General features: G+C 35.2%; 1 protein-coding gene and 1 long non-coding RNA gene across 4 annotated transcripts; both read left to right on the top strand.

Annotated features, from left to right (window-relative positions):
• The first annotated feature begins 1,353 nt into the window (after window positions 1-1,353).
• LOC113323949 (disease resistance protein RGA2-like) lies at window positions 1,354-5,587 on the top strand. 3 transcript variants are annotated; one of them, XR_003347904.1, is made up of 3 exons: window positions 1,354-4,858; window positions 4,943-5,067; window positions 5,186-5,587. XR_003347904.1 is itself a non-coding variant. In XM_026572294.1 (2 exons), exon 1 carries the CDS (start codon window positions 1,485-1,487, stop codon window positions 4,818-4,820), a length of 3,336 nt encoding a protein of 1,111 aa, XP_026428079.1. In that variant the 5' UTR covers window positions 1,354-1,484; the 3' UTR covers window positions 4,821-4,858; window positions 4,943-5,587. The 3 variants fall into 3 exon arrangements, 2 of the variants coding, with proteins under 2 accessions (XP_026428079.1, XP_026428085.1); XM_026572294.1 differs by having other exon boundaries at window positions 4,943-5,587; XM_026572300.1 differs by lacking the exons at window positions 4,943-5,067; window positions 5,186-5,587 and having other exon boundaries at window positions 1,354-4,579; window positions 4,666-4,775.
• An 18,092-nt stretch (window positions 5,588-23,679) lies between these two features.
• LOC113340091 lies at window positions 23,680-24,351 on the top strand. Its single transcript, XR_003355320.1, has 2 exons — window positions 23,680-23,808; window positions 23,921-24,351. It is a non-coding gene; the product is annotated as an uncharacterized LOC113340091 (long non-coding RNA).
• The last annotated feature ends 1,512 nt before the right edge of the window (window positions 24,352-25,863 follow it).

The raw sequence follows: 25,863 nt of genomic DNA, 5'->3' as shown, positions 1-25,863 counted from the left end.
TTACCACTGCAAAAATGAGATTTGTAGAAGGTAAAACTGCAGTTCCCCCAGGAACATAAAGACCCACAGAAGTAATGCACCTTGATACTTGCTTGCATCTAACACCCTGAACAAATAAAGGGTCAAGTTAGCGATATGCTCTACATTCAAGAAAAAACTGAAAGACACGTCCATTTCACTATTGATTTTTCTACTAATTCATGATAGGACGGGGATCTTTTACTTTTTATCTTTGATTGAGGTTTTGTGAGGAGAACATCCTCGGCAAAATATAACCTTGGATCATCCCCGCATATGGCTCTTTGAATCAGAGACAACTATTATAATTTTGATAAACAGAGAAGGATAGAAAGATTAAACAAAAAAAGTGGAATGAGGCCCTGGAATTCTTTTAATTCGGAGTCCTCGTTTAATTAGAACGCATTTATTTGATTGTCAATCATACTGAAAAATGTGGACCAGAAAGACAGAAGGAAGGGAATGATATTGTACTTACTTGCATATTCTCAACTTTCACCGGGGGAGTTTTCTGAGCAAAATGAAATGCATATATGTTGCAACATCAAATGCCTCTTTAACAGCTGGATCAAGCTGCAGCCACACATATAGAAAATGCTTTACCGTAGTCTAATATGGATGAAGTAAAACACTTTGATACTGCACTAGTTACTCACGAACGATAATGAATTGGTATTCAGCCTACCTAAGGATCAGGAATGACAGCCACCATGTTGAGACTATTAGTCCCACATTATCTTGTACTCCAAACCCACGGGTAGTTTGCATAATTGCTATTTGATCTTATCTTCCGCCCACTTGAATTATAACAAAAGAAAATGTGATTAAGACAAATAGTACCCATTATTTGACATACTGCCTAATGGTAAATGTATTTAGATTAGGCAGTATGTCCAACGAGCACATACAGGTAGTCCGCATGATTGCATTGCAGTTGGCAATTGATTATTAGCCACTTGATTGGTCTTCTTCCCCATGTAGCTTGGTGCACTTGATATTAGTTAACTAAAATTTATTCAAGTTGGATTATTAAATTTTGAATTAAGTTGTTGATACACTTAAACAACATCAGGTTGTTGAATAAAAGAACTCAAGTTGAGCGGGTCTTGCTCAAGTTTAGGTACTAAAACAAAATCTACTTGCACACATTCACATCACATGTTGTTGTCTGGCAAGGAGTGGTTGCCTGGATCTGAATGCACCTTCGTCTGCAGGGCAAGAAGTCAACTTAATCAGATCATCAAATTTAATTGAAAGCTGGTGATCATGTGCACAGCTAGCTGCATTTGACTTTGTGCATATGTTTGTGCAGTTCCTATATATGGCTAATTTCACATAACTGTAATCACTTACTCTTAGTCATCAACACAAAAAAAAGAAAGAAAAAAAAACTTAAGATCATATATTCCATTTACTTTCTTCTTCCATCCATTCTGTTATTTCTTTCTCTTCTTGAAATCATTATTATGGCGTTGGAAGAGATCTTTGTTAACGGTGCCACAGGGTTCATGAAAAGGCTGGTTTCTGTTGCTGCCAAAAAAATTGGAAACGTTGGGGCTGTAAACGAAGATCTGCAAAAGCTCAAGGATACACTGGAGATGATCGCTGCTGTTACATCTGATGCTGAAAAGAAGCAGGTGAAAGACAAAATCGTGCAGCTCTGGTTGAGAAGGCTCCAGGATGTTGCATATGATGCTGACGACCTTTTGGATGAAATTTCTTATGAAGTTATGCGTCAATCCCAAGAAGATGGAAACGCGGGGAAGGTAACAGTCCTATCTAAAATTAAATTTGGTTCGGAAGTCGCAAAACGAATCAAAATCATTAATAAAGAGTTAGATGGAATTTCTAAGGACAACGTTATGTTTAAGTTGGAACATAGCTTTGAAGATGATCAAAATACTGAACAACTAGATCGAATTACACATTCTTTCATAGGTGATTCTAAAATTGTTGGAAGAGAAAAAGATAAATCTCGCATAGTAGAGATGTTATTGATGACTGATCCTTCATCATCATCATCCAATAATTTTAGTCCACAAGAAAATATCTCAGTCGTGTCCATAGTGGGTATGGGGGGACTTGGGAAAACGACCCTAGCTCAATTGGTATACAAAGACCACTCAATTGAGAGAAGCTTTGAGCCAAGAGCTTGGGTCTGTATTTCTGAGGAGTTTGATATCTATCTAATTTTAAAAAATATTCTCGAGTCCATTACTCAAAAAAAGTGTGATGATTTTTCGAATGTCGGTGTGCTAGTACAGAAAGTTCATAAAGAAATTAGTGGGAAGAAATATTTGTTGGTACTAGACGATTTATGGAACGAGAATGCCGAAGACTGGGAGAAACTTAAGGGTTATTTAAGCGGGGGTGCTCAAGGGAGTAAAATACTAGTAACTACACGTAAAGAAAATGTTGCATCTATCGTTAGGGGTAACATTCCACCGTACAATCTAACAACCTTAGGTAATCAAGCTTGCTGGTTAATCATTAAGAATAGAGCTTATTCTCTAGGCGGAGCAGTCGAGAGTCTAACTATGTCAAAAATAGGCCAGGAGATAGCGAGAAAATGTGGTGGTTTACCACTTGCAGCTATTTTTCTCGGAAATCTAATGCGCTTGAAAAAAAAGGAATCTGATTGGTTAGCGATCAGAGACGATGACGTTTTCAATACACCAGAAAATCCGAACAAAATCATACTAATATTGAAATTGAGCTATGATAATTTACCTTCTCATTTGAAAAAGTGTTTCTCGTACTGCAGTTTATTTCCCAAAGATCATAAACTTAATAGAGAAACACTGATTCAATTGTGGATGGCTGAAGGATTCCTTCATCCATCTACGGGAAGAAATCAAATCTCACCTGAATATGTTGGTAATGATTATTTCCTTAGTTTGTTGTCTAGCTCTTTCTTTCAAGATGTAGAAACGGATGATGAGTTAGGTGACATTGAAACGTTCAAAATGCATGATTTGGTGCATGATCTTGCGTTAAGTGTCGTTGGTAGTCATGAAGTCACGATTCTAAACACAAGTGAAATGGAAAATGATGTATCTGGAATTCGTCGTCTGCGGTTAATGATGGAAGAAGTATCAAGACCATCTTCTAATGTCTCCAAAAATGCAGAAAAACTGCGCACAGTTTTCTGCCAAGAAGGTTATTTTTGTCAGAGTTCAGCTAGTAACAAGCGTCTTCGTGTAATTCATCGGCTTGATTCTGCTACACAGGAAACCATATCTTCAACTTTGAAGTTTAAACACTTGAGGTACCTTGACCTCAGTTATTCCTGTATTAAATCTTTTCATGCTGTATCCATCAGTCAACTCTACAATCTGCAGACTCTCAACCTTCACCGGGCTTTCGGCAATTCTCATCAACACTCAACTATTCAAAACATTCTCAACATTCTCAACCTTCACCGGGATTTCGGAAATTCTCATCAACACTCAACTATTGAAAACATTCTCAACATAATTGGTTCTTTGACAAATTTACGTCATCTTGATATCTCTTACACAGCAACCAAAGTGTTACCTGATTCCATCATTAGGCTCACCAATTTGCAGACTTTGAATATGAAGTGTTGTGATGTTAGTGCCTTACCGACAAATATTGGGTCTCTCCAAAATCTATCTTCCCTTGACATTTCATACACAATAATCACAGAGTTACCCGACTCAATCTGTCTCATCTCTAATCTAAAGAAGTTAACCTTCCGCCGTTGCTGGAGATTAAAAGCACTACCTCGTAACATTGGAACTTTGACACAACTAAGATCACTTGATTTGAATGGTACTTCTAATTTATATGAATTGCCTGAATCTTTGACTAGCAACCTCTGTAAATTAGAGTCAGTGGACCTTTATTTTCTTCGCAAGTTTCCCAAAGACATTAAGAATTGGGTTGAATTGAGACGACTCACTTTCGGCGAAAGAACGGATGGTGTAAAAATGCCAAGTGGCATAGAAAACCTAACTCGCCTCGAAGTATTAAAACCTTACCTGGTGACGAAAGAAGAAGTCTGCACCACCCGAACTAGTTCTATCTATGAATTAGCAGATCTAAACTCCCTTCGGAAGTTACAGATACTAAATCTAGAGAATGTGAGAGGTGGCAAAATAGAGGCGGAGACGGCCAAGTTAAAAGACAAGCTAAACCTTGACGATTTATGGCTACGATGGAAAACCGAAGAAGAAGATGAAGAAGTGGCTGCTGGTGCTACTATGGTGCTGGAAGGTCTCCAACCTCACTCTAATTTGGAGATATTGTGGATCGAGGGTTTTCCTGGTTTAAAGCTTCCAAAGTGGATGAGTTCATCTTCCTCTCTTCCAAATTTAGTGGTATTATTCTTTAAAAACTGCAACTGTAGAAATCTTGTAGGCCTGGGTCAACTCCCATGTCTTAAGGATCTTCGTATTGAGGGTATGCATTCACTGAAGAGTTTGGGTAAACAATTTTATTACCAGCAGGAAGAAGAAGAGGAAAAAGAAACAACAACAACATTATTCCCTTCGCTAACGAGGTTTACAATTGAAAAAATGAAAAACTTGGAAGAATGGTGTGCACTTCCTCCAACTGTGAATTCCTTTCCTTTCCTTGAGCGATTAGATATCAAGTGGTGCCCTAATTTGAAATCTATACCAGATTTACGATTATGGTCTTCTCTCCGGAATATAAGAATCACCGACTGCAATAACTTCGAGAAGTCATTACCTTATGATCTCAATAAGTCATCCTTGACCTTTCTTGAAGAGCTCTCTGTTGGTGCTGGTTTGAAGAGGTCCAATGCGATCAGATAGCTCTGCTACAATTCATATCATCCATCCAACATCAACAGGTCCCTTCTCATTCTCTCTCTCTGTTTTCATTAATTTGCATTTTCATCTGTTTTTCTTTTCCTAAAAATCTAATTATCATGCAGGATTCAATTTGGAAGCCATCTACATATCCAGCACGGTATTAGTTTACGTTGAAAGTTGTCCAACAGAGAGTTACAAAATTCCATGCATGGATTATAATCAGCAATGAAGGTATCGACAAAGTAAGGTAAAGACATGGTGGTTTAATATTATTGCATCACTGTATGTTCAACATGGGCGCAGTATCACGTTCCAGTTTTCTTCACTTACTCTGGATATTAAACGTGATAGTGTCCCGTTTTCAGAACTCACAGGAAGAGGTGAGCAATTCCTGTAGATATAAATAAATGGATGATGATGGATTGTAAGAGGTCGAATATGCATGTGGGGAGCTCCATGAAGAATAACAGAGATGAAGACGTGCCATGTGCAGCGGGAGATGGACAAGTAACTCATTTGGGAGCAGTTGGATTAATCTGGTTTCAACAACAAATAGAGTATAAATTTCAGTTTTGTATGTATTTTTGTTTATGGTTTTTGTTTTGAAAATTAATACATTTTGCCTCAGATAATGATCGGTGGTGGTGCCAACCTAGTTGGGATGACAGTCCCCACATAAAGATGTTCTAAAACGCTCAAACTCTTATGTTTATGGAACTTTGATTTCTCTTTCTCTTTCAACTATAATTTATTTTCTTGGTGGCGAACTGGAATCTCCTCCTTCCTTTTGTTTTTCAACATCTGAGGTACCTTGAACTCATCATGTCTCCATTACCCAGCTATTCTATTTGCAAATTTTGGACCTTCAACAAATAATGTTGAAAGAATACTAAAGAAACTGGATCCTTGAGAAACTTACGTAAGTCAGCTTAATCTCTCTGGTTTAGACGTAAAAGGGTTACCTAATTCCATAATATAAGATTGACAGTTTTGGGTTAAAAGCATTATTACCCAGCAACCCGAGTCTCTAACTAGCAACCTCGGTAGCAATATATAGTTGTTATTCAGTTACCACAGAAATCAATAATTCGGTAGAATTGAGAAGTTTCATTTACCATGCTTCGGGTGATATATAATGCCTATTCCTAGCGGTATTGAAATGCTAGTGAAGCTCGAAGCGTTAACCATTTACGTGGTAAGAAAGGACAAAGGTCCGAACCAGCAACTCTTCCAGTGGGATTCAAGAATTAGTAGGCCTAGAGGCCCTAGACTCCCAAGGATGTTAGAAATATGAAATCTCTTGGGAGAACTGGTAAACTGGATGATGAGAGGGCGCAGTTTTAGTAAGGAAAGCAAAACCTTCGAAGTTAAGGCACAGTCAGATCCGGCATACTCTTATAATCCTATTTTCAGTTAATACTAGGTATTTACGGCCCCGGCTCAACCTCTCATTCTAATATTGAATGTACGTATATTTGAGAATTGAAAATCACCGTAATCAATTATTCAAACATTGGGTATCTCAGGGCTAGTCTTAAGGCCCCGACTCAACCTCTCCTTTTAGTCTTAAATGTATATATTTTATATTTTTGCAACGAAAAAAATACTACAACGTAGGTAACGTATGTAAATACTTTAAAAAGACTATAACTTAGTCAATTATATAATAGATAACCTATATCATCCCATAGAACTCATATTTTTATAATATTTGTAAACACTAATAGAATCATTTTGTATTTACCCACACAGTTCCAACAAAATTATATTTTGAAAAAATAATATCAGTCAATTACTTTCATAAATAATTATCCCTAGTTAGATTTAATTTAAAATCAATCATCTAATTGAAGACCGAAAAATAAAAATCAAAAGAATGGATAAGTCCATGTTAGCAGTTATATAGTATTAAAAGGTAATGCCATGGTACGTTTTACGTTAAACTTTATGTTGATTTCATGTTGTTTTTTAGTCAACATATATTACTATTATCTTATTTTGGTTGAACGTGATATTTGTGCAGATTACTATGAATATGTACCTATCTAAGGCTTTTAATTAATTTGTTTTTTGGAACTATTGATTTACTATTTTATAAGTGCTAAAAAATTTCGACTCCAATTTTGTTAATGAGTTTCTGCAAATTTTTATATCGGTTCGTATTAGTCAATAAGTTTTTCTGTTGGCTAGTTTTTGCCTGCACTGTTCTCATGTTGTTTTATTAATATCAAGTCTTTCAACACTTTATTGTTTGTTAAATTTTTCAAACTTAGTTTAAAACGAAGCGCTATCATATACACTTTTAAATATGTAGTAATTTGCTCTCATCTTTAAAAAATATTGACCTGATTTTTTTTATTTGAAATTTTTTATTCTTGAAGCATATATAACAATCTTTGAGTGATAAGAAAAAACAATATTACATTATTTTTTCCTATCGGCATGTATTTCATGAAATATTTTTTGAATTCTGCTAGACATTTAACCCAAAACCAAATATATATGGCTTTGAGTTGTGCTCGACTTCCCATGTTCGTTCTTCAGTTTTATTCACTATAAGACTTTTTTGCTTGTTTACATTCTTTCTCGATCCCAAATTCTATCTATGCTAACACTTTTTTTTGTTACAGGTGTTCTTTGAATATTAACATCCTATGCTCTTGTCTTTTTTCTTTTTTTTTTTTAACCTTTTGTTCATTTTTGTAATAATATTTCGTAAATTCTTCTATTTGTTCTCCGGATCCATGGTTTTAGACTCATATTGACATGCTCTCTATATATCTGTTTCGTTACTTGTTTTCCCAGGAAAGAAATCACTTCTCCGTATATTTCTTTTAGTATTTTCTTCTTCAAAAACAATATCTTAAAAACATAAATTATATCTACTTTTAAACGTACAAAGATGTCTACGTAGTTCTTTTGCATCTGACGCCTTATTAGATGCTGAATCTTCTCTGAAAGTTTTCCCCAGTAAATAAGCTTCAAGCATTTTTCTGAAAATAGATGAATTGTATAAATTTTCCGGCATTGTTGATTTCGTCAGTGTCATCCAATTCTAAAAATTTGCTAAACGTGACCTATGAAGCACGGATATTGACACGGGGATTTCGGTACCAGGATACTGATACGGGGATTCGTAAATTTTCAAAAAATGGGGATACGGGATACGCAGGGATACGTGTATTTACTAAAATTATTTAATTTTATAATAATTCATTTTAGTAAAAAGAATCACATAAAATAAAATACTTCTTTAATACTATATGGAATATTAAAATAAAATATATGAAAGCTATCTAACATCTCGATCGCCCATCACTTATCAATATTGTCTTCATCATAGAGCACCGCTTCTAGCTCTGGCTCGAAAAGTAAAATATTTGCAACTTCAAGTTTTCCTACACCGTCTAGTGAATTGAATTTATCTCCACTAATATCCCACATTATACTTTCTACTTCCGTAGAATTTCATTTTTTCATGAAAGGAGACGAATATTACTATGGTTACATTCTTGTTTCGCTTCATTAAATAAAAAAATTTATATATGCTCCAATTTTTCTCCAATGATAAAAATTATATATGCTTATATTAGAGGAAGTATCCCCGCTTAGAGTATCCGAGAGGTATCTCAGAGTATCCCCTATTTTTTTCGTAATTAATGAAAAAGAGATACTTTGAATGGAGTATCTGATACGTATCCATAAGTATCTGACACTGATACGGCGTCCGATACGGACACGTCATCGAATTTGAAGTATCTGTGCTTCATAGAACGTGACGCTATTCCATTCTGTCAAATTTTTGATATTACATAAACTTTGCGGACTCATGTTTTTGTCTTCTATTTCGTTGTTCATATATATGATCCTATTGTAATGATCTTTAATCCAATTTTTTTTTCGATTCATAAAACTCAATCGGATAATACCACGAAAACGGGATATCTTACTGACACTGTTCTCCTTATATAGTATATACCGACTCAACTCATATTTGTCACGGAATCTATCGGTTTTCAATTTAGAACTTAAGAGCATTGTGTGCAGAGTTTCTTTAGTCGTACCGTACCTAAAGTTGGTTGATTGATACCGCTATGTTCTTCATCCATTGAACTATTTTGATCCGAAGTTTGAACTATCTTATTTTCGAGAGATATTTTCTCTTTCTATTGATCTCCTAAACTATATCTTTTATTTTCTTGAAACTTCAACTGTTGTCATACAAAAACTTTGTTATTCTCCAGATTTATGTAGCAGTAAACCATGTTATTATATACGAAATTCTAACTGGTTTTGGAAATCTCCTAGTTTTAGGGAACTTTGTAAACTGTTTGATACAATCTTTTTAAGTATTTCGGATTTGGAAGTACTAACCCTGTAACTTTATTTTAATCATCGAAATTTAACAAATTTACAAAGTCACACGGTAAAAGTTACTCGATAAATTTGTAAAAGTTATTCATCGATACCTAGACATTATACGTGTTTGTCTTGGGGATAAAAAGAGTTATAAATTGATGTAATTGTGTTGGCTACAGATTAGCTCCTACCTTTAGCCTGTAATTCTTCTTCCCCAGAGGTGTCGAAACTTTAAAAAAGTATATAAGTATCATAGATATGTGATAGGTACTGGCATTGCAACAATATACTCTCAATTCCGTTGTTGATTCTCCACGTGTTCATTCTTGAATTTAATCCACATGTTCATGCTTGAATAATGCAACCACCTATCAAGGCATCTTGATAAACTGTACCTGGTTACCGTGAACATTGCTTTTCCACCTCAACCTATTTGATGCTGAAAGTATTGAACCCTGACACTTGATCCTACTCATGGAGATTGAAGAAAAAAAAAAAAGATAAACGGTTACTTAGAGATGTTAACTTGATTACACTGCCTTATATTAAATGTGATATTAGATGGAGTATCCAATCAAAGTGCTGGTTACAGCTAGCAATTAGAGCTCCACTGAAATGCGACTGGTGGTCTAAGATGTGCGACAGGGGATACGATTCGTTGTAATAGTAAAAGAAAAACAGGTGTAATATGAAGTGGATAATAAACATATGTGAAAAATCTTATTTTAGTGCTCTAGATCCTAGAGCTAGGAACATCTCGGAATGCTTGGACGTCCCTAGTCATCCATAATCATTACCCTCCCTTATTTTGTTCACCCACACCCTCTCTAATCATTGCTTTTCAATGAATAATCTGTTACTGCTTAGGTAGAGAGCAGAATTGGAGACTTCTGTAATTGTTTCCTGACCACTACCTTGAAACCCAAATATTCCAACGGGTTTGCCAGCAAAAGATTGTGAGTCTTGAAAAGCTTCAACAATGTTTCCGTCACTCTAAATCTTAAACATTTTACAACTTGCTATATCTTTTTAATAACAGTGGAAGTGTAAGATGTAGCTCAGAGTTACTTATCCTAATTGTTTCTTTCAGTGCAAGGAGGAAGGAACACAGTTTCCTATTTCATCTAGTAGTCTTCCAAGAAATCTATATAATCCCCACCCTCTGAGTAAAACAACATGAAATTACAGTCATACTGACATGAAATGCAAGGATTGGTCACTAAGAGGTTGATAGAAATACCTGGAAATGCAAATATTCCGTTACTCCTAAAAGGAAAAAAATAAGATAGGGATGTTTAAGCTGCTTACTCAGTAGTTCATTAACTATAAGCTGATACCTAAAGTTACTATTATAACCTTAGAACATAGGGATAGATGACAAATGGCTACCTATTACGTAGAATGTATAAGTAGAATCCTCGGTTAGCTCTCTGAAAATAGAAGAGTTTGAGGTCTTAGGCTCTTTGACATACAGAGACATGTCAATTAGATCCCATGTGAATTGTACATCATAAGTGCATAAGTAAGACACTCCCCTAGTTAAAATAATATGGCAAACAAACTAAACATTATAGTAATAACTAATAAGAGACCATAAATCAGTACTTTCAACCCAAATTAGAGCCTTAAATCAACGGAGCTTAGCCATTTAAGCAATCAAGAATTCAAAGTTTGATCAGATACAATCAAAGAATACTTATTTTGAAAGTGAGGAAAAATCTTCATACTTGTTTCAGCTTCCTCCTGCTCCATTTTCCTCTTCTTTTCTGCATGAAGTCCTCCAAAGATCCCAGAAGCACCACCTTCAGTGCCGACTTTGTCGTAGATATCAATGCAAATACCCGAGTTCTTAGAAGTATGCTGCAAACACACAGATCAACTGAGGACACCGATGAGTCCCGAAACTAAAGAAAACATGGAAAGAAAACTACATATGCAAATATATGTACTCCAAAACGTCAAAGGAAACTACATGTGCAAATTCTAAATTTGGTTTCCATACTACTAACGGAATGTCTCAAACATGACATCTACAATAGATTCCAACCAACATACTCATGCTGCCAATTTATTTGTTGAAATTGCACTATGAATAAAACAAAACTAATACCACCATAACATTTTGTCTTTCCCTGTGGTGGATGCCAGCGTCCGAGTCCGCTTATCTCCAGATCGTGAACTTACCCGATGCACAGAGATATGATAGTACCCAAATTTTTTGATTTGCCGGTTCGACCTATGATTTATCATTTACGGATGTTGATAAGATTCTTCCATATAGCAGATACGTCCTTTTAGCAGCACCCGATGCTGATGATGACCTATAAATATGAACCAAATTATGCTCTATACGAGCTTCATAAATGATGATGTATAATCATGAATCTCTGTTGCTTTCTAAGAATTATAAATTCTTCAACAATTAGAGAACCACATATAAAAGGTATGAATCATCTTCCATGGTTTTTCTAAACTTTTGTTGTGAAATTATCTAACTAAAGTTGGGTTAGTATCTATAGTCCCAATCCAAGGTGCTTTTATAAGCAACATAATGATTTGGACGAACAGATACTAACTCAGTTCAGTCAGGAATGGTCTTTGTCTCTTTAATTCCCCCCTTTTCAGTTCACTGTGTGCACCATCTTTCAGTTGCATCTGGCACAAACACTATAGAACTCTTGTAAAGTCTGCCAAAACCTCCTTCACCAACACCAAGTATAACATGCTGCCTAAATTTATATACATGAAACGACTTTTGCCTTCTCTAACTTTTGCAAGTACGGACACAGTACCAATTGACATGTGAACTGCGAGTAGAAGGAAAAAACAGAGGAGATGTAAATTTTACTTGTGTCAACCAAAATAAGAGCACAAATCCATCAGTGTGAAATAAGCACCTGCCAATCAAAACCTAAGAATCACATCAATTAACCGGTAAAAGGCATGCGCAATCGAAGAACCAAGGAAAATTTGAAAAACATGTATAGAATGCATTGGAGAAATGACGAAAAACATACCTAATGTACTAAGCTTCATATATCTAATTCTGTAACCTCTTATAGGCCCTACTGTTTCCTTCGCTCCGAAGCTGGGGTTCCAAAATACCAATAGAAAAATAGGGAAGAGGATAGGGTATTTATAAATATGCAATTCTAATACCATACTATGGCAGAACTTACCCATAGATAGGGGAAATCAGAAGATTATTCACACTTTGAAGCTATACTAATGATGGTCGTATTTGCAATTCTGTATGGTACATTATGCTCATAAAGGTTAAGTAACTAAACACACTCTCAGTAACAACATTTATTCACGGGCACATGGAGATAAAGATTCCCAAATAAATAAAAGGACAACGAAATCAATGATCTAACAAAAGTACCCCTAAAATCATCAATTTTTAAGTTAAGGAAATCGAGATTCATATCTCTTTTTCCCACTCATTTTAGCATAATTCCTACATGTTAATTTGATTTTCATGCCCATATTTTCAAAAGTCAACCTTCTGATAAATATTCCATTTTATTCTAGACATCTGAATTTTCTCCTCAACTACTAACATTAAATGTTCAACCAAAGGTTTATTTGTTTCCCATATAAATAAATTGGCAAATTTTGATTAGATCAATTGAAAAGAAAACAGATTAACATCAAATAAAATAAGAAATGAAGAAGTCTGTATATCATACCGACGCCATGAATGAGGGATGAGGAGGAGGAACATCGCCTTGGCTTCAAATTCTAGATTTTGTATCAATAATGAGTAGTATCTTCTTCAATTGAGCTGGTGTAAGTTTGTCATTTTGAAACTCCTAGATCCTACTCTAGTGAGGAAGAAACATTGCTGTTAGCCTGTTACTAACACATCAATCTTCAGTACCTGCAGTTCCTTGGATTTTTCCAGACACAATTGGGCAAAAACCAGCAGTATGAGCGATTTGAACTTATATTTTTTCAACAGCATGATCTGATTTCCAAAGAGATGAGCAGCCAAGTTATGCCCCCTTTTCTTTTTGACTGAAAAGGTTAATTGAGTTATTCCCTATTTTGTTATTTCCCCATCATTCTCCTGAATAAAATTTTGTTCATGCTTTCCACCAACCATGCTAGATATTTCAAAATGAACAACAAAAGTAAAACCTCGCAAATTCATAGAACAAAATTCAAATACCATATCACACGCCATTGGCTTTTTTCCGTCCCAAAAACACATACAAATACTCCCCCACACCCATTCATGGTAATTTTAGCATCTTTTTTTTAAAGGGTTACATTTTTTTGAGAATTCTGACGAATCCAGATGTATACATTTAGTTGATTACCTATAAGAAAACCAGCTAAAATTCCTAGATGGTGGTCCATACATTACTGAATATATATACTATCAACTCAAATGTCCCCTCACAAAAAATTATAACATGATCATTGTGTAACCCAGAGGATATGTGTTTTCACTACATGATTATAGCTCTTTAAAAGCAATCGAAGAGAAGCTCTCGCAAGGCATTTTCAGTGTGGTGGAATTATGAGGGTTAACCACAGTATTCCACTGATATAAGGTGGTTTAACTCGACAACAATCACAATGAAGAACAATATCACTGTCAAGCAAGTTACCAATCCTGTCCTTTTCTCTTGGTTTGTTTTGCTATGAATGAGTAAATCAACAGATACAAAAATATGCAGGAACACAAAGAAAATACTGGGGATCCTGTAAATAAATCTGAAATCAAATATCTTTATCAGAATCCATGAAGCATAAAAGTTAACATAACAAAGCCATGAACAAGAACATGTTTCCTATAATCTATATGCAGGGTAAAAAGATAGATGTTGGTAACATTCTCATGTAGAATGACTTACCGAAATTTTAAATGAAAACTGCTTTAAAATAAAAAATTAAGCAATGTGGATGTTACTTGTGTTCTCCCATACAACACATCTTCTATCTGTTAATTTTGATAGTTCGTAGTTAGCAATTTCCTTTGTATATCCACTTGAAATTCAGTAGGACTTATTCACCTTGGTTTCATTACGCAAATTGTGTGACACTTGGATAGCAAGGGAAGACTTGCCGTCCCAGGGAGCTCCTGGATGCAAGAAGGTCATCCCATATAATACCATTCGTCTACGGAGCTTATAGTTTTTGCAATGTATGTGAAGGCATTGCTTATCTGCAGGCAATAGTGTTTACGGCATCGGTCCAAATTGTAACATCAAAAAAACAATGTTAATGTGTGTGGAATTGTTAATAAATGGTAAAAAATTCTTTTTATGCAAAAATATGCAGAAGAGTTACACAACATACCTAAACCGTTAATTGCAATTTGAAGCTATATTTTGTCTGTAGAGTGCTTGAAAGGAAATCTCGTAACTCCTACAAAAAAACAGCGACAAAAAAGGAAAAATATAATATCCGACTTGCAGTTTGTAAATTCTTACAAAAAAGAAGATGACGATACATCTACGAAACCGTTACTAAAGCAGAATATGCAGTTCTGCAGCTGCACTTTCTTAAAGAAATTTACTGGTACTATGTTTTAAAGGGCTTTGTCTTTGTAACCAACTCCAAAGGACTTGGAGTTTTGTTTAAGATCTGGCTGCAAAGAGAGTTTTGAAGTAAATCTAATATATGTAGTTATCCCTCACCATAGGCACTGCAGTGTTAATTAATATTTTGGATGATACAAAATGGTTCCCTATATATAGAGATCACTTTCCAGGTGTGATGTCCTCCCTGCTAAGTAAATTACTAAATATAGATACAAAATGGTTCCCTATATATAGACAGTTTGTACCTGTGTAGTGGTCAAATCCAAGCCAAGTGTTCATGTTTTAATATTAGCACATGCAATGTTTGATTGTAAACAAACCACTAACTTCGAAATTCGCTTAGAAAAGTTTACAGTAATAATAACAGTTATTGGAATACCTTCATAATCACCCACGACTTTCTCGTCTCCTGATTCATGCCATTTGGCCCATAGTCACTTTCATTTCAATTCCCATGTTTTAACAATAGTATAAGAATAATCATGATAATCGTATATCGATTGGCATTGTGTTCAGCTAGAGCCCAACTATAAGCCTCAGTCTCCTATGTTTTTTAAAACAAAGGACTGTCCATCCAAAAAACTTATACTTCTATTTTCCATCCTAAAAGTTTACTTATGCTGCTCTCCATATAAGCAAGGGCGCCATACCGGGACATGCTGAAGATAGTCGATACATACACAATTCACCATTTTCTCTCTTTATCATGTTTCAGTAGGGCTGCTCGGTAGCTATTCAATCCTAAAACAAAAAACAAAATAAGAGCTTCTTGGAATGTTTACAAAATGGGATAAACAGGTACAGCAAAGTTTAGAAAAATTAAACGAATCTGAACAGGAAGAGCTGCAGCTTTACGTTGCAACTTTGCATAAAAATACATGTCTTGAAGGTTTTATCTTGGAAAACATATATCATCCACAATTAAATTTTAAAGATGATCACTAACCTTGAGATCTGCCAATGAAAAGAGACAATGAAAATTTTAGCATGTAACCCAGAAGATAACTAAAGAACAGCAACCAAAATTTACATGCCATTAATATACAAAGTACAAATTACCCGTTAATATTGCAGGAGCGAGATTGAAACCCCACACTTAAAGAGGATCCTCAAGGCATCCTCGTACGCTGCTGAATACCATAGACAAATATTTCTCTTTTCCTCTCTGAACCTCGGTCACAGTTTGTGCAGAAGTCATCTAACTCATCGGTTACCCATTAAGATCATACACAATAAAACCTTTCCATTTTTAGACTGGTCCTCACAAAATCATAATTAGCTTGAAATCCAAAATTTGGGAGTTCATGAATGAACAATACATGGGATTGGTTAGCCATGTCCTAAAACGGTCAGCCATGAGGGAGCATCTACCACTCGGCAATGGCTGATAATTACGGAAAGTAGGTTGTTATGTCAAACCGCTTATGGGTACCAAATGCAAACACTTATGCAACTATTAAACAGTGGCAATTTTATTCGTATTCTTATTTTAAGCCAATGGCTTATACAGTATCATAATGTGATTTCCAAGGATATCAGAAGGTGACGCCGAAGGATTGGATTACCAATGTTCTTACTCCAAAATCACAGTACCAAGGTGTTATTGGGTTCAAAGCCCTGCCAAAATTAACAGGCTAAACTAAACCGGTCAAAATTAAGCAGCATCCCTAGAGCAGTCTCCTTCGCTAAGTAAACCTCAACAACTAATTGAAGCTCGAAATATTGTCTAACAATTTCTGGTGATAAATCAGAACTAACCTATATTTTCAAAAAAAAAAAATGCAATTACTTACTAAATTGATTTTTATTGAGAAAGGAAAAATTAGGGTTTTAAAAGAGATAGTGAAATATACACCTCTTAATCTTGAGCTACGTTGTTGATTACTTCTCTAATGGATGAAATTGTCTCGTCTACGAACTTGGTTATAATAGCGGAATCATAATCGAGCTACACCAATGCTTACCACTGAATGGAGATAAAGAATCAACTTACCACTTAATGTTTTGATGGTATATCTGCATATAGAACCACAGGAAATGAATCACAACTTCGACTCAACATGTATAACTATGAAAACGTTAGAACAATAAACAATTAAACGTTAGAACAATATCTTTTTTCAATTTTCCTAATTATAATGATTAGAATCCAAGCACTGTATATAGACAGTTCACCATTGTGGGATGTGATATTAAGCAATAATAATCTGAGAGCCCCGAAAAAACTATGATGTGTACACAAAACAGAGGTGATAAAGCTAACCTGCAAGAACCATGCTCATGTAACACAATTCACTATATAGTAATTACACTTCAGTTGCCATTGTTCCCCAGTGAATTTGATTGATCTTCATGGTCGGCAGAGTGGACACCTATAGTAATTCTGCGACAACATCATTTCCAATTGTCTAGATGAAGAATTCCAATTGTGTACCGGACTTTTGATTATGGATTGTTAATTTGGTTGTAGACAACTTTTTTTCATACACATAAAAAAAAGCAGACAATAAAGTAATTGAGCTTGAAGAAGAATGAGCTAGCTACTGTTAACTGCTCAACTCGCTTTGAGGATGGATAACTGAACGTTTGGTTCCCTTTTCTAACTGCAGTGCTGAAACTTGAGATTCTGGATTATGCCTTGCCGATGAACTCAACATCGAACAGGGGTGTTGAATTTGTTGATACCTGCAATCATATATACAATATATGATAAATAAAACTAATTGTCATTCTGTAATTAAAGAACAAGATCATCCCAACTTTGGAACTTGACCAACAGACATGGAGCAACATCAGGAGCATAAATCAAAAAAGAAAAGAATGAAAGAGGATGAAATACGTTTTTACCGTGCGATTTAATTAGGTTGTTTATCCATACCTTACCAATAAAAATTGCACCTGCAAAATTAAATTAAACAAATCGATGATTAAAACAAAAACAAAATAATGATCATAACTAATATCGTGTGAAAGTAAAAAGATAGGATGAGCATAGAGATAAAGAAAAAATGCAGGAGAAGCTGGGCGCGGGATATTAAGGTTTGTTTAAAAATAAATCTTCTTGGTGATTTTACTGAAAAAAGGTATATCATGAAACCCTAATAATATTAACGGAAGCCATGAGGTCAATAATAGCACCTATGCTAACTGTCGATATTTTCTTTGTGTGATGCCGAAATTGAGAAACACGAAGAGAGGGAGAGAGGTTTAGGGCAGAAAGAGATCCGGCAACGATGAACACACAAGTTTTATTGTTTTCGACTGTATATACTATGTAACATAATCCCGTATTTTAAAACAAATTGGTATTACTTTTCAATACCGTGAGTCTTTTATAACCGTCTAATGACTACTATATCCGGAGTTTCCGGACTTTCGGGTCGGGTTTATATTAAACGCCGTCCATTTGATAGCTTTTGTCATCACAAGACAAACACCATACCTTTTTATCAACCGTCTATATTGTCATCCAACGGCATATAAGCTGCCCCGATTACCGAGTCATTTGGCGCTGCAAGTTAGAGATAGTGAACCTTGCAAGTCCTTATAAGTGTGATCTGTTATAAATGTGGAAAAAAAAAAGAAACGAAAAAATAAAGTTAACATTCGGTGGAATGATTTTATAAAGGAGTTCAATTGGGTATATATTAACACCTTGCAAAAAAAAAAAGACGATTATATAGTAACATAATCTTAATTAGTATCCAGGTTTATATATTTCTTGCAAGATGATAATACAAAATCTGATGAAAAACTTAATTGGGTTTATATTGACATATCATATCGGGCCTAAATCGAGTTGAAATCAATGTTTTGAAAATTGATACGGGCATCGAACCGGCAAACTTACTGGATCAAGGGTCACTGGTTTAACCAGTAGGTCAACCAGTGGTTCACTGTGTCAGTTTATATAAAATTGACAGAGAACTATGGAGGCGGACTAAAATGGATGTTTATCTTTTAGAACTCAAAAATAATAGAAAGAGGCGGACGTTAGGGTTCTTTTTAATGTTAGGATGAAATATCCATAAAACCCTTGCAAACACGTGGGGTCAATTACTAGCAGTTTTCTTTTAAGCCTACACAACATTTGTTTTTAAGCCCACACCAGATGAACCACCAAGATAATAAATTTTCACTATTATTAGTGGTGAGCATAAAAATCGTAACCGCGGATTTGACCCGTATCCGTCTGCAAAATTGCAGATTTCATCCAGACCGCAAGATGTATGGGACGGACACGGGTGCAGTTCTCAATCCGCACGCAGTGCGGTTGCGGTTGTCTTTTAAAAACCGCGGATTACCCGCACCGTTGGGTAGTAAAGTAAAACTAGTAAGCCCATAACTCAAATTGAAAAACTTAAGATATATTTCTTGCTCTTGAAAACTTATGATTCATCTTTTGTCGCAGTTGAAAAAGTAACTTCTTAGATTTGTCATTTGGAAGGAACACCGAGTGAAGAAATTATAATTAGATTTCCGAGATAAACTGATTAGACAAAGTTTGCTGGAGCTACAAGTGACTGACTATACTAGAGCTGTTAGTGGGCTTGGCCGAAATGGAACATTTTCTGCTCTAATATTAGTGGGCTTGGCCTAACAAATCCGCGATTAATCCGCAACCGGCCCGTACAATCCGCGGATCCGCGGATGTAAAATCCGCGGGTGATTGGGCCGGTCACGGTTTGATTTTTCAAATCCGCAACTTTGACGGTTTGGTTGCGGGTGACCCCTAATCCGCAACCGTCCGTCCGTTGCACACCCCTAACTATTATATAAACTGACCCAGTGAACCACTAAGATAAACGTCAAAGAGGAAAGAAATAGAAAAGAGAAAATTTATAATCTTGGTGGTTCATCTGCTGTGGGCTTAAAAATAATTTCTACCAAATACTAAATGATAACGGTTTAAATCAATTTTCCTCTCAATATATTTTCTTTTCTTCTGTTCCAGCAACACTAATTTAATTGATGAGGGAAACACCATTTCAGGTATCAAAGAAGAACCCCCAAGTTTCAGCCACACTAGAACATTTATGTGTTCCTTATTTAAATTAAAATACGTCATTGATATCTCAAATTCCTCTTTTATCAGAAGAAGGGAAAAAAATCTCAAAACTACTTTTTGTGAACAGAAAAAGAACCTCCCGAAAGGCTAAAAACCCAGCTGGGTTAGTGGTTCACTAGTTGAACCGATCGAGTCACCGGGTTAATAGGGTTTTTCAACATATTATTGGGTCATAGATGAATCAGATCGTTTTCCTACAAGTTCACCGATTTACTGGTTCAACCGTCCGGTCCGGTTCTTAAAATATTGGTTGAAATCTATATCTTTATCTTATCAATTAGATCTTTTGATACCTATTTCTTATTTTTCTTCTTTCCAACCATTTATGAAAGTTAGTACTAAATTATAAAAAAACTTTTAAGAAAGCGAAATATATATTGCAAACAAAAGAGAGAGATGACGAGGTTTAAGGGTTTTGGAGAAGGGGCGATGTTCTATTTACACCCGTTTGATTTCTTTTAGAATGCAAGGGTTAAGAAGACCCTTCTGACTTATCCTGGAATATCCTAAAATAAATTATTAATAGGAAATATCAATAGGTCTACAAATAATATATTAGAGTTAGTTTGGTTCAGTCAACTGTCTATTTCGTTTTTTTAAAATATATATTGTTATTTGGTTCTAGAAATTATTGTTTGGTCCTAGGGTGGACAATATCCACGCGGAATGATGTAATTTTCGTTTGGTAGCAGAAATGCCCTTTTGGGTCCATATATATACATAACATTAGTAGAAAATATCTTATTTTCAGATTCACTTTCTCTCTCTTCTTTAATTTCAGATATAGTTTTTCTCTTCTCTCCATTTTTTTGTTTCTGCTGATGATGAAGAAGATGATGAACGACGACGTTTTTTGGCTCTTTTTTCTCTAATACTGCTATTATTGATGATGATGATGATGATAAAGACGATGAATAAGATGATGATGATGAAGTTTTTGCGTTTTTCTTCGTTTTCGTTGTTTGTTGTTGCTGTTGAAGATGATGAAGACGATGAAGATGATCAACACGACGAATATTTATGTATTTTTCTTCGTCGTTGATGCTGTTGAAGATGATGAAGACGATGAAGTTCATTGATTAGAATGAACTATGTTGAAGAATGATAAAGACGACGAAATTCATGAAACAGAATTAACTCTGATTTTTTATGGATTTTTTTGTGTGTTCATGTAAAGAATGAACTATGTTCTTAGACCTTCATTTATTAGGTGTTGAACTCAATTCTAGGTTTGAAATAATTAGTTTTTGATAGGTGTTCATTTTGTCGAATGAAATTTGTTTTCTTATAGGTTCTATTAAGTGTTCATTTGAAGAATGAACTCTGTTCCCATGTAGGTTTTATCAGGTGTTCATTTGAAAGAATGAACTATGTTTTTTTATCATAATAATGAAGTTTTGTACTATGTTAATTTTACAGAATGAACGCTATTTTCATACGTGATTTAGTTTGGTTTTATTAGGTGTTCATTTGAAAGAATGAACTCCGGAGTTCATCAGACAGAATAGACTGCTACAAAATATAAGGAAACAAAGTTTTTTAGGTTTTATTAGGTGTACATTTGAAATAATGAACTCCAGAGTTCATTAGACAGAATGAACTGCTACAAAAAATAAGTAGGAATTAACATGGAAGGGCAGTTCGGTCCATTTAATATTTTTAAATAATTATGGACAAAATAGGAAGCGTATATTTCCGCTGGACCAAACTGTTGTGGTCCCAGATATAAATGGACCAAACGACTATTTCTCCAAAATATTATTGGCTTGACTTTTTAAGGGTAGAAGAGGAAGTAAGCCATCCTGGAAAATAAATAATTAGATTCCAAACAAAATTTGAAATATCTAATAGAATTACAATTTTCAAGATAAAGAAAATATTACTATATTGACTCTTAACCTATATACGGAAAATGAGTTAAGAGGACCCATACAACTTTTGCTAAAATTCGAGTGGCTCTTTCTATTTTTTTATTTGATCGGCAAAAATAGGGATTGCAACGGACGGATAATTGTGGATTAGGATCTTTCGCGTCCAATTCGTCAAAATTGCGGATTTAGAAAATCCAACCGTGTCCGATCCAATTACCAGCAAATTTGACATTCGCGGATCAACGAATAATTCGGACCTGATACTGAATAACCGCGAATTTGGTCATAAGAAAAAAAGAAAACTACGTCCATCTGTAATTTCAACTACTCGTATTGGGCTATAGATAGACTTTTATAGGGTGCATGGTGCCAAAAATGTGTACAATATAGAGTCTGCGTGGCGCCAGTCACATAAAACGTGACAAGCTTGATCTTGCATATTGTAGAGAGAAGATAACAGTCAAAGTGCGTAGTGCATCATAGCTTTTAAAGACCATCACCCCAATTCTATGACACATGTAGATACATACCTATACAAGTTTAAACTTTAAATATTTGTATGGAAATGAATTGGTACTTTCTGCAATGAGGTTTGTACATAGTTTCCATATACTATACATACCCATTTCATTCCTCGGATCCTCCGTATCTGTCCTCGTCGTGCTTTTCTGACTTGTCTTCGTATACGTTTGCGGTGAATATGCACAATAATGCACAACAGTTATGATGCGGGTGAATCCGCAAATTTCAAAGTCCAACCGCAATCAAACCGATAAAAAACTGATTTGAGAATCCCTCCCATCTCTGGTCCATAAATTTTGCGGATTAGATTTCACCCATAATTTTACGTACGGATACGGATGTAATCCGCGATTCCGAACTTTTTGTTCGGCCCTAGGCAAAAGTAAGAATTCGAGTTGTTCTTTCATGAAGCCCACCAAAGATAGGCATATATCCAGTCTGATAAGATCGGGCCTATGAGAAAGGACTTCATAATAGCTGCTTGTTTCCTCGCACGTAGAGGCAATATTAATGTCTCTCAGTTTTATTTCGCAAGTATTGTACACCGCCAGTCATGTACTTCGCAACAGCCTTGCCAAGATAAGAGGAAGCGTTCGCTACATGACGTCTTTCTCCTCCCGTATCATCTATCGGATGATGAAGGTTTTCGCAAACAGATTCAAGTGTCCTTTCATCTAGCAGTTAGCACCTACAAATGTTGCAAGTCAACTTCCATTTTGTTCAAAGTCTATTTTTTATTATTCTTTGTGTTTTTTTTTTTTATTCCTTGTGCCTCTTCCATTTTCCATTTCTTAATAGCTCATCATCACACCATATATACGTAGCTTCCGTGCGAGTAAAATAATTAGCCGGCCGCAAGGTTATATTCAGCTAACTTCGCAAATCGCCATCCTTGACAGAATTTAAATGCAAACGAAGACTCACAAACCAAGTCAAGTAAATACTAAGTATTTATATGTGTAATTATCTGAATCTACCAATTATGTATACCATCTTGGTGAATGCAGAAACTTGTACCGTTTTCCTTCCCACTTCTGTAGAACCAACTTTCAAGGGGAACTCTTAATTTGTAACAAAAATTTTGGGAAAGGAAATGTTGAATTTTGTGACCATATATGCTCTGGTATCTTATACTTCATCCAGTTTTTTCCCCTAGATATCTTCGGAGAAATCTCATCATTAATTTAAAACTTTAGGATCTATGATTTATGACATTCACTTCCTAGATCAAGTTAGGCCCCAAGAAAAATTTCACGTTTATCCTCTTGATTAACATTGACTACGACACACAGGATGCGCACAAACACGTATTGTTATCTCCTTTGCTAATACCTCATCCTTGAATACGTAGTTTCCGTGCAAATAAAATAGTTCACCGCGTTGGAGCTTTGCTCAGCCAAACTAATTGACATTAATTAATCAATTTTGGATCTTATCTTATCACAATTTAATAAAGCGCTTTTATTGTATAAATAGAGGTTAGGGTCTTGTGTTTAGTATTCACAAACCAAACTAGTATCAAGATACTAAGCAATATCTCTAGTTATCATGGCAGCAGCTAAAGTTTCATTTTTCCTTGGTTGCATCATTGCTTCAATTCTTCTCCAATCAGTGTAAGTACTGACCAGTCCTGTTTCTTCCTTTTTTATGTGTGTAACTTCATCTATACTCTGTATGTAATGGTTGTATTCATTCGCAATTCTAAGTCGTTTACACCATGTACAGGAGTTTGAACGCTCAACGCAAAGTCTGTACAGGGTATGAGGGGTTTGTTCCATGGAACGGTGCTTGCGGCGGGACTGGTACGTATACGGAGTATCAAGATTATCCCGACCAAGACTGTTCATGGTGGTGTTTGCGTACTGTATTTACAACTGACAATCGTATCAAGTGTGCCCAAATAACCTATGAGGAAGAAACAGGGAAGCACGTCTGCACTTGTTATACTGAATGTGACCCTTAATCTGTGAAGTGTGGAGCTATCAATCTCGAGTCTACCATGGAAGCTGCTCGCCTGTTTATTGTATTATTGTTTTAATAATTCTTAGCTACTATCTTCTTGTTACTGCTTATTAATCTTTGTTCGCCGTTTTGTGTTGCTGTTGTAATAATGAATGCGCTGCTCATAAATAAATAATCGATCGTCATTTACAACATTTTGTGTGATTTGTAAAGGATCAATCGGGATTTATTGTAACTTTTGTGATGTGAGTATATAAACTTGAACTAAAGTAGATGACGGCTTTCATGGTGGGAGGCAGGAGAAAAATCCAAATTGGACAAATTATATTTAGTAAAAATTATAGGAAATCATGCTGAACTTGTAGGATTAATTATCGAGAGCTTTGAGAAGAAATTTGAATAAATTCACCTAATTAAAGAAACATTTAAAAGTAAAGGCTTGATCAGTTTTAAATTCCTGTATAACTTCGAACATATTCCCTTCTTTCCATTTTAGATGATGTTTTAGAGTTTTTTGTATGTTCCAAAATAGATGAGAGGTTAGTTAATAACAGTTAATAAATTCACCGAACGTATTTTATATCTACGCCCCACAGTCAGACGCAAATAACAGTTACGCTCCACCAAATTTACTCCAGCACCGTAGCGTCTCACCACTGACTAAACCCAAATTTAGACCCCATTTTTAGTCTTTAGTCTTTGAGTTTGATCGCACCACTGCAGTTGCTCTAATACACCCATTTTTATGTAATTATAAAAATTGATTTTAGGTAATGCCCGATAAATAAAAGAATCACTGATAGTTGGTGTGCAGTTGCTTTTCTATTTGGTCATTCATGTTCCCCATCGCCTCATTAACGATCTAATGATTCAGATCCACTATGATTGGAAAATAAAAAGAAAGCAAATATGATCAAGTTGAGTTAAAATAAATCAAATTCGTCATTGTCATTATTAACAACTTGGGAAAGTCTTGTGCTAACTTCCAAGCAAATACTACCTAATACCGAATATGTGAGCTTAATTAACAACAAGTTAGTAGATTTAATTACTGGTCATTGTGTTATAAGATAACAAGTATTTCACTAAAAGCCACAAATGGCTCATCAAATCAAGATGTCTTCAATGGGTTTGTATACTTTGCAGATGGTTTGCCTGCCCTGAGTCAATGTCGTTTTTTTTTATCCACCGCCTCAGAAGCTCATATTTGGAGCTTTTCTCACCTCAACCTAATTTACGAAAATGATATATGGCACCCAGAATCTATGCACCCAGTACACCCAACAATAGATGGCATCCAAACCAACCCAAGTATTCATTTTCATAGAAAACCATTATTAGGTTACTGTTATTTTCTTTCATCACTATAGTATCGATTTCATAAAGAGATCTAAAACGAATCCATCTCTTCATTATTTTTATCTTTAGAAAAATTAATCTAATCATCACCTGTAAATTAATATTGTTAATCAAGGAAACCTAATTAAATCCTAATATCCAAACTATCAAAATCTTAATTTTGATTGTATCAATCACCTGGTAAAGTGCATTTGGATCTTGTTAAATATAATCATGATTGAACCCGCAATTATTTTTCTAAAGTTTGTCAATCAAGCATCATAGAGCCTAATCAGAATGGCTGTCGAACTCAAAGACAAAAAGAATATGAAAGCTGAAATAAATCCGTCTAACTGTTGATTTCTTGA

This window comes from Papaver somniferum, chromosome 1 (assembly GCF_003573695.1).
Source record: "Papaver somniferum cultivar HN1 chromosome 1, ASM357369v1, whole genome shotgun sequence".
NCBI classification, from domain to species: domain Eukaryota; kingdom Viridiplantae; phylum Streptophyta; class Magnoliopsida; order Ranunculales; family Papaveraceae; genus Papaver; species Papaver somniferum.
The sequence above is the reverse complement of the archived record's forward strand: the minus strand, read 5'-3'. Positions and strand labels throughout refer to the sequence as shown.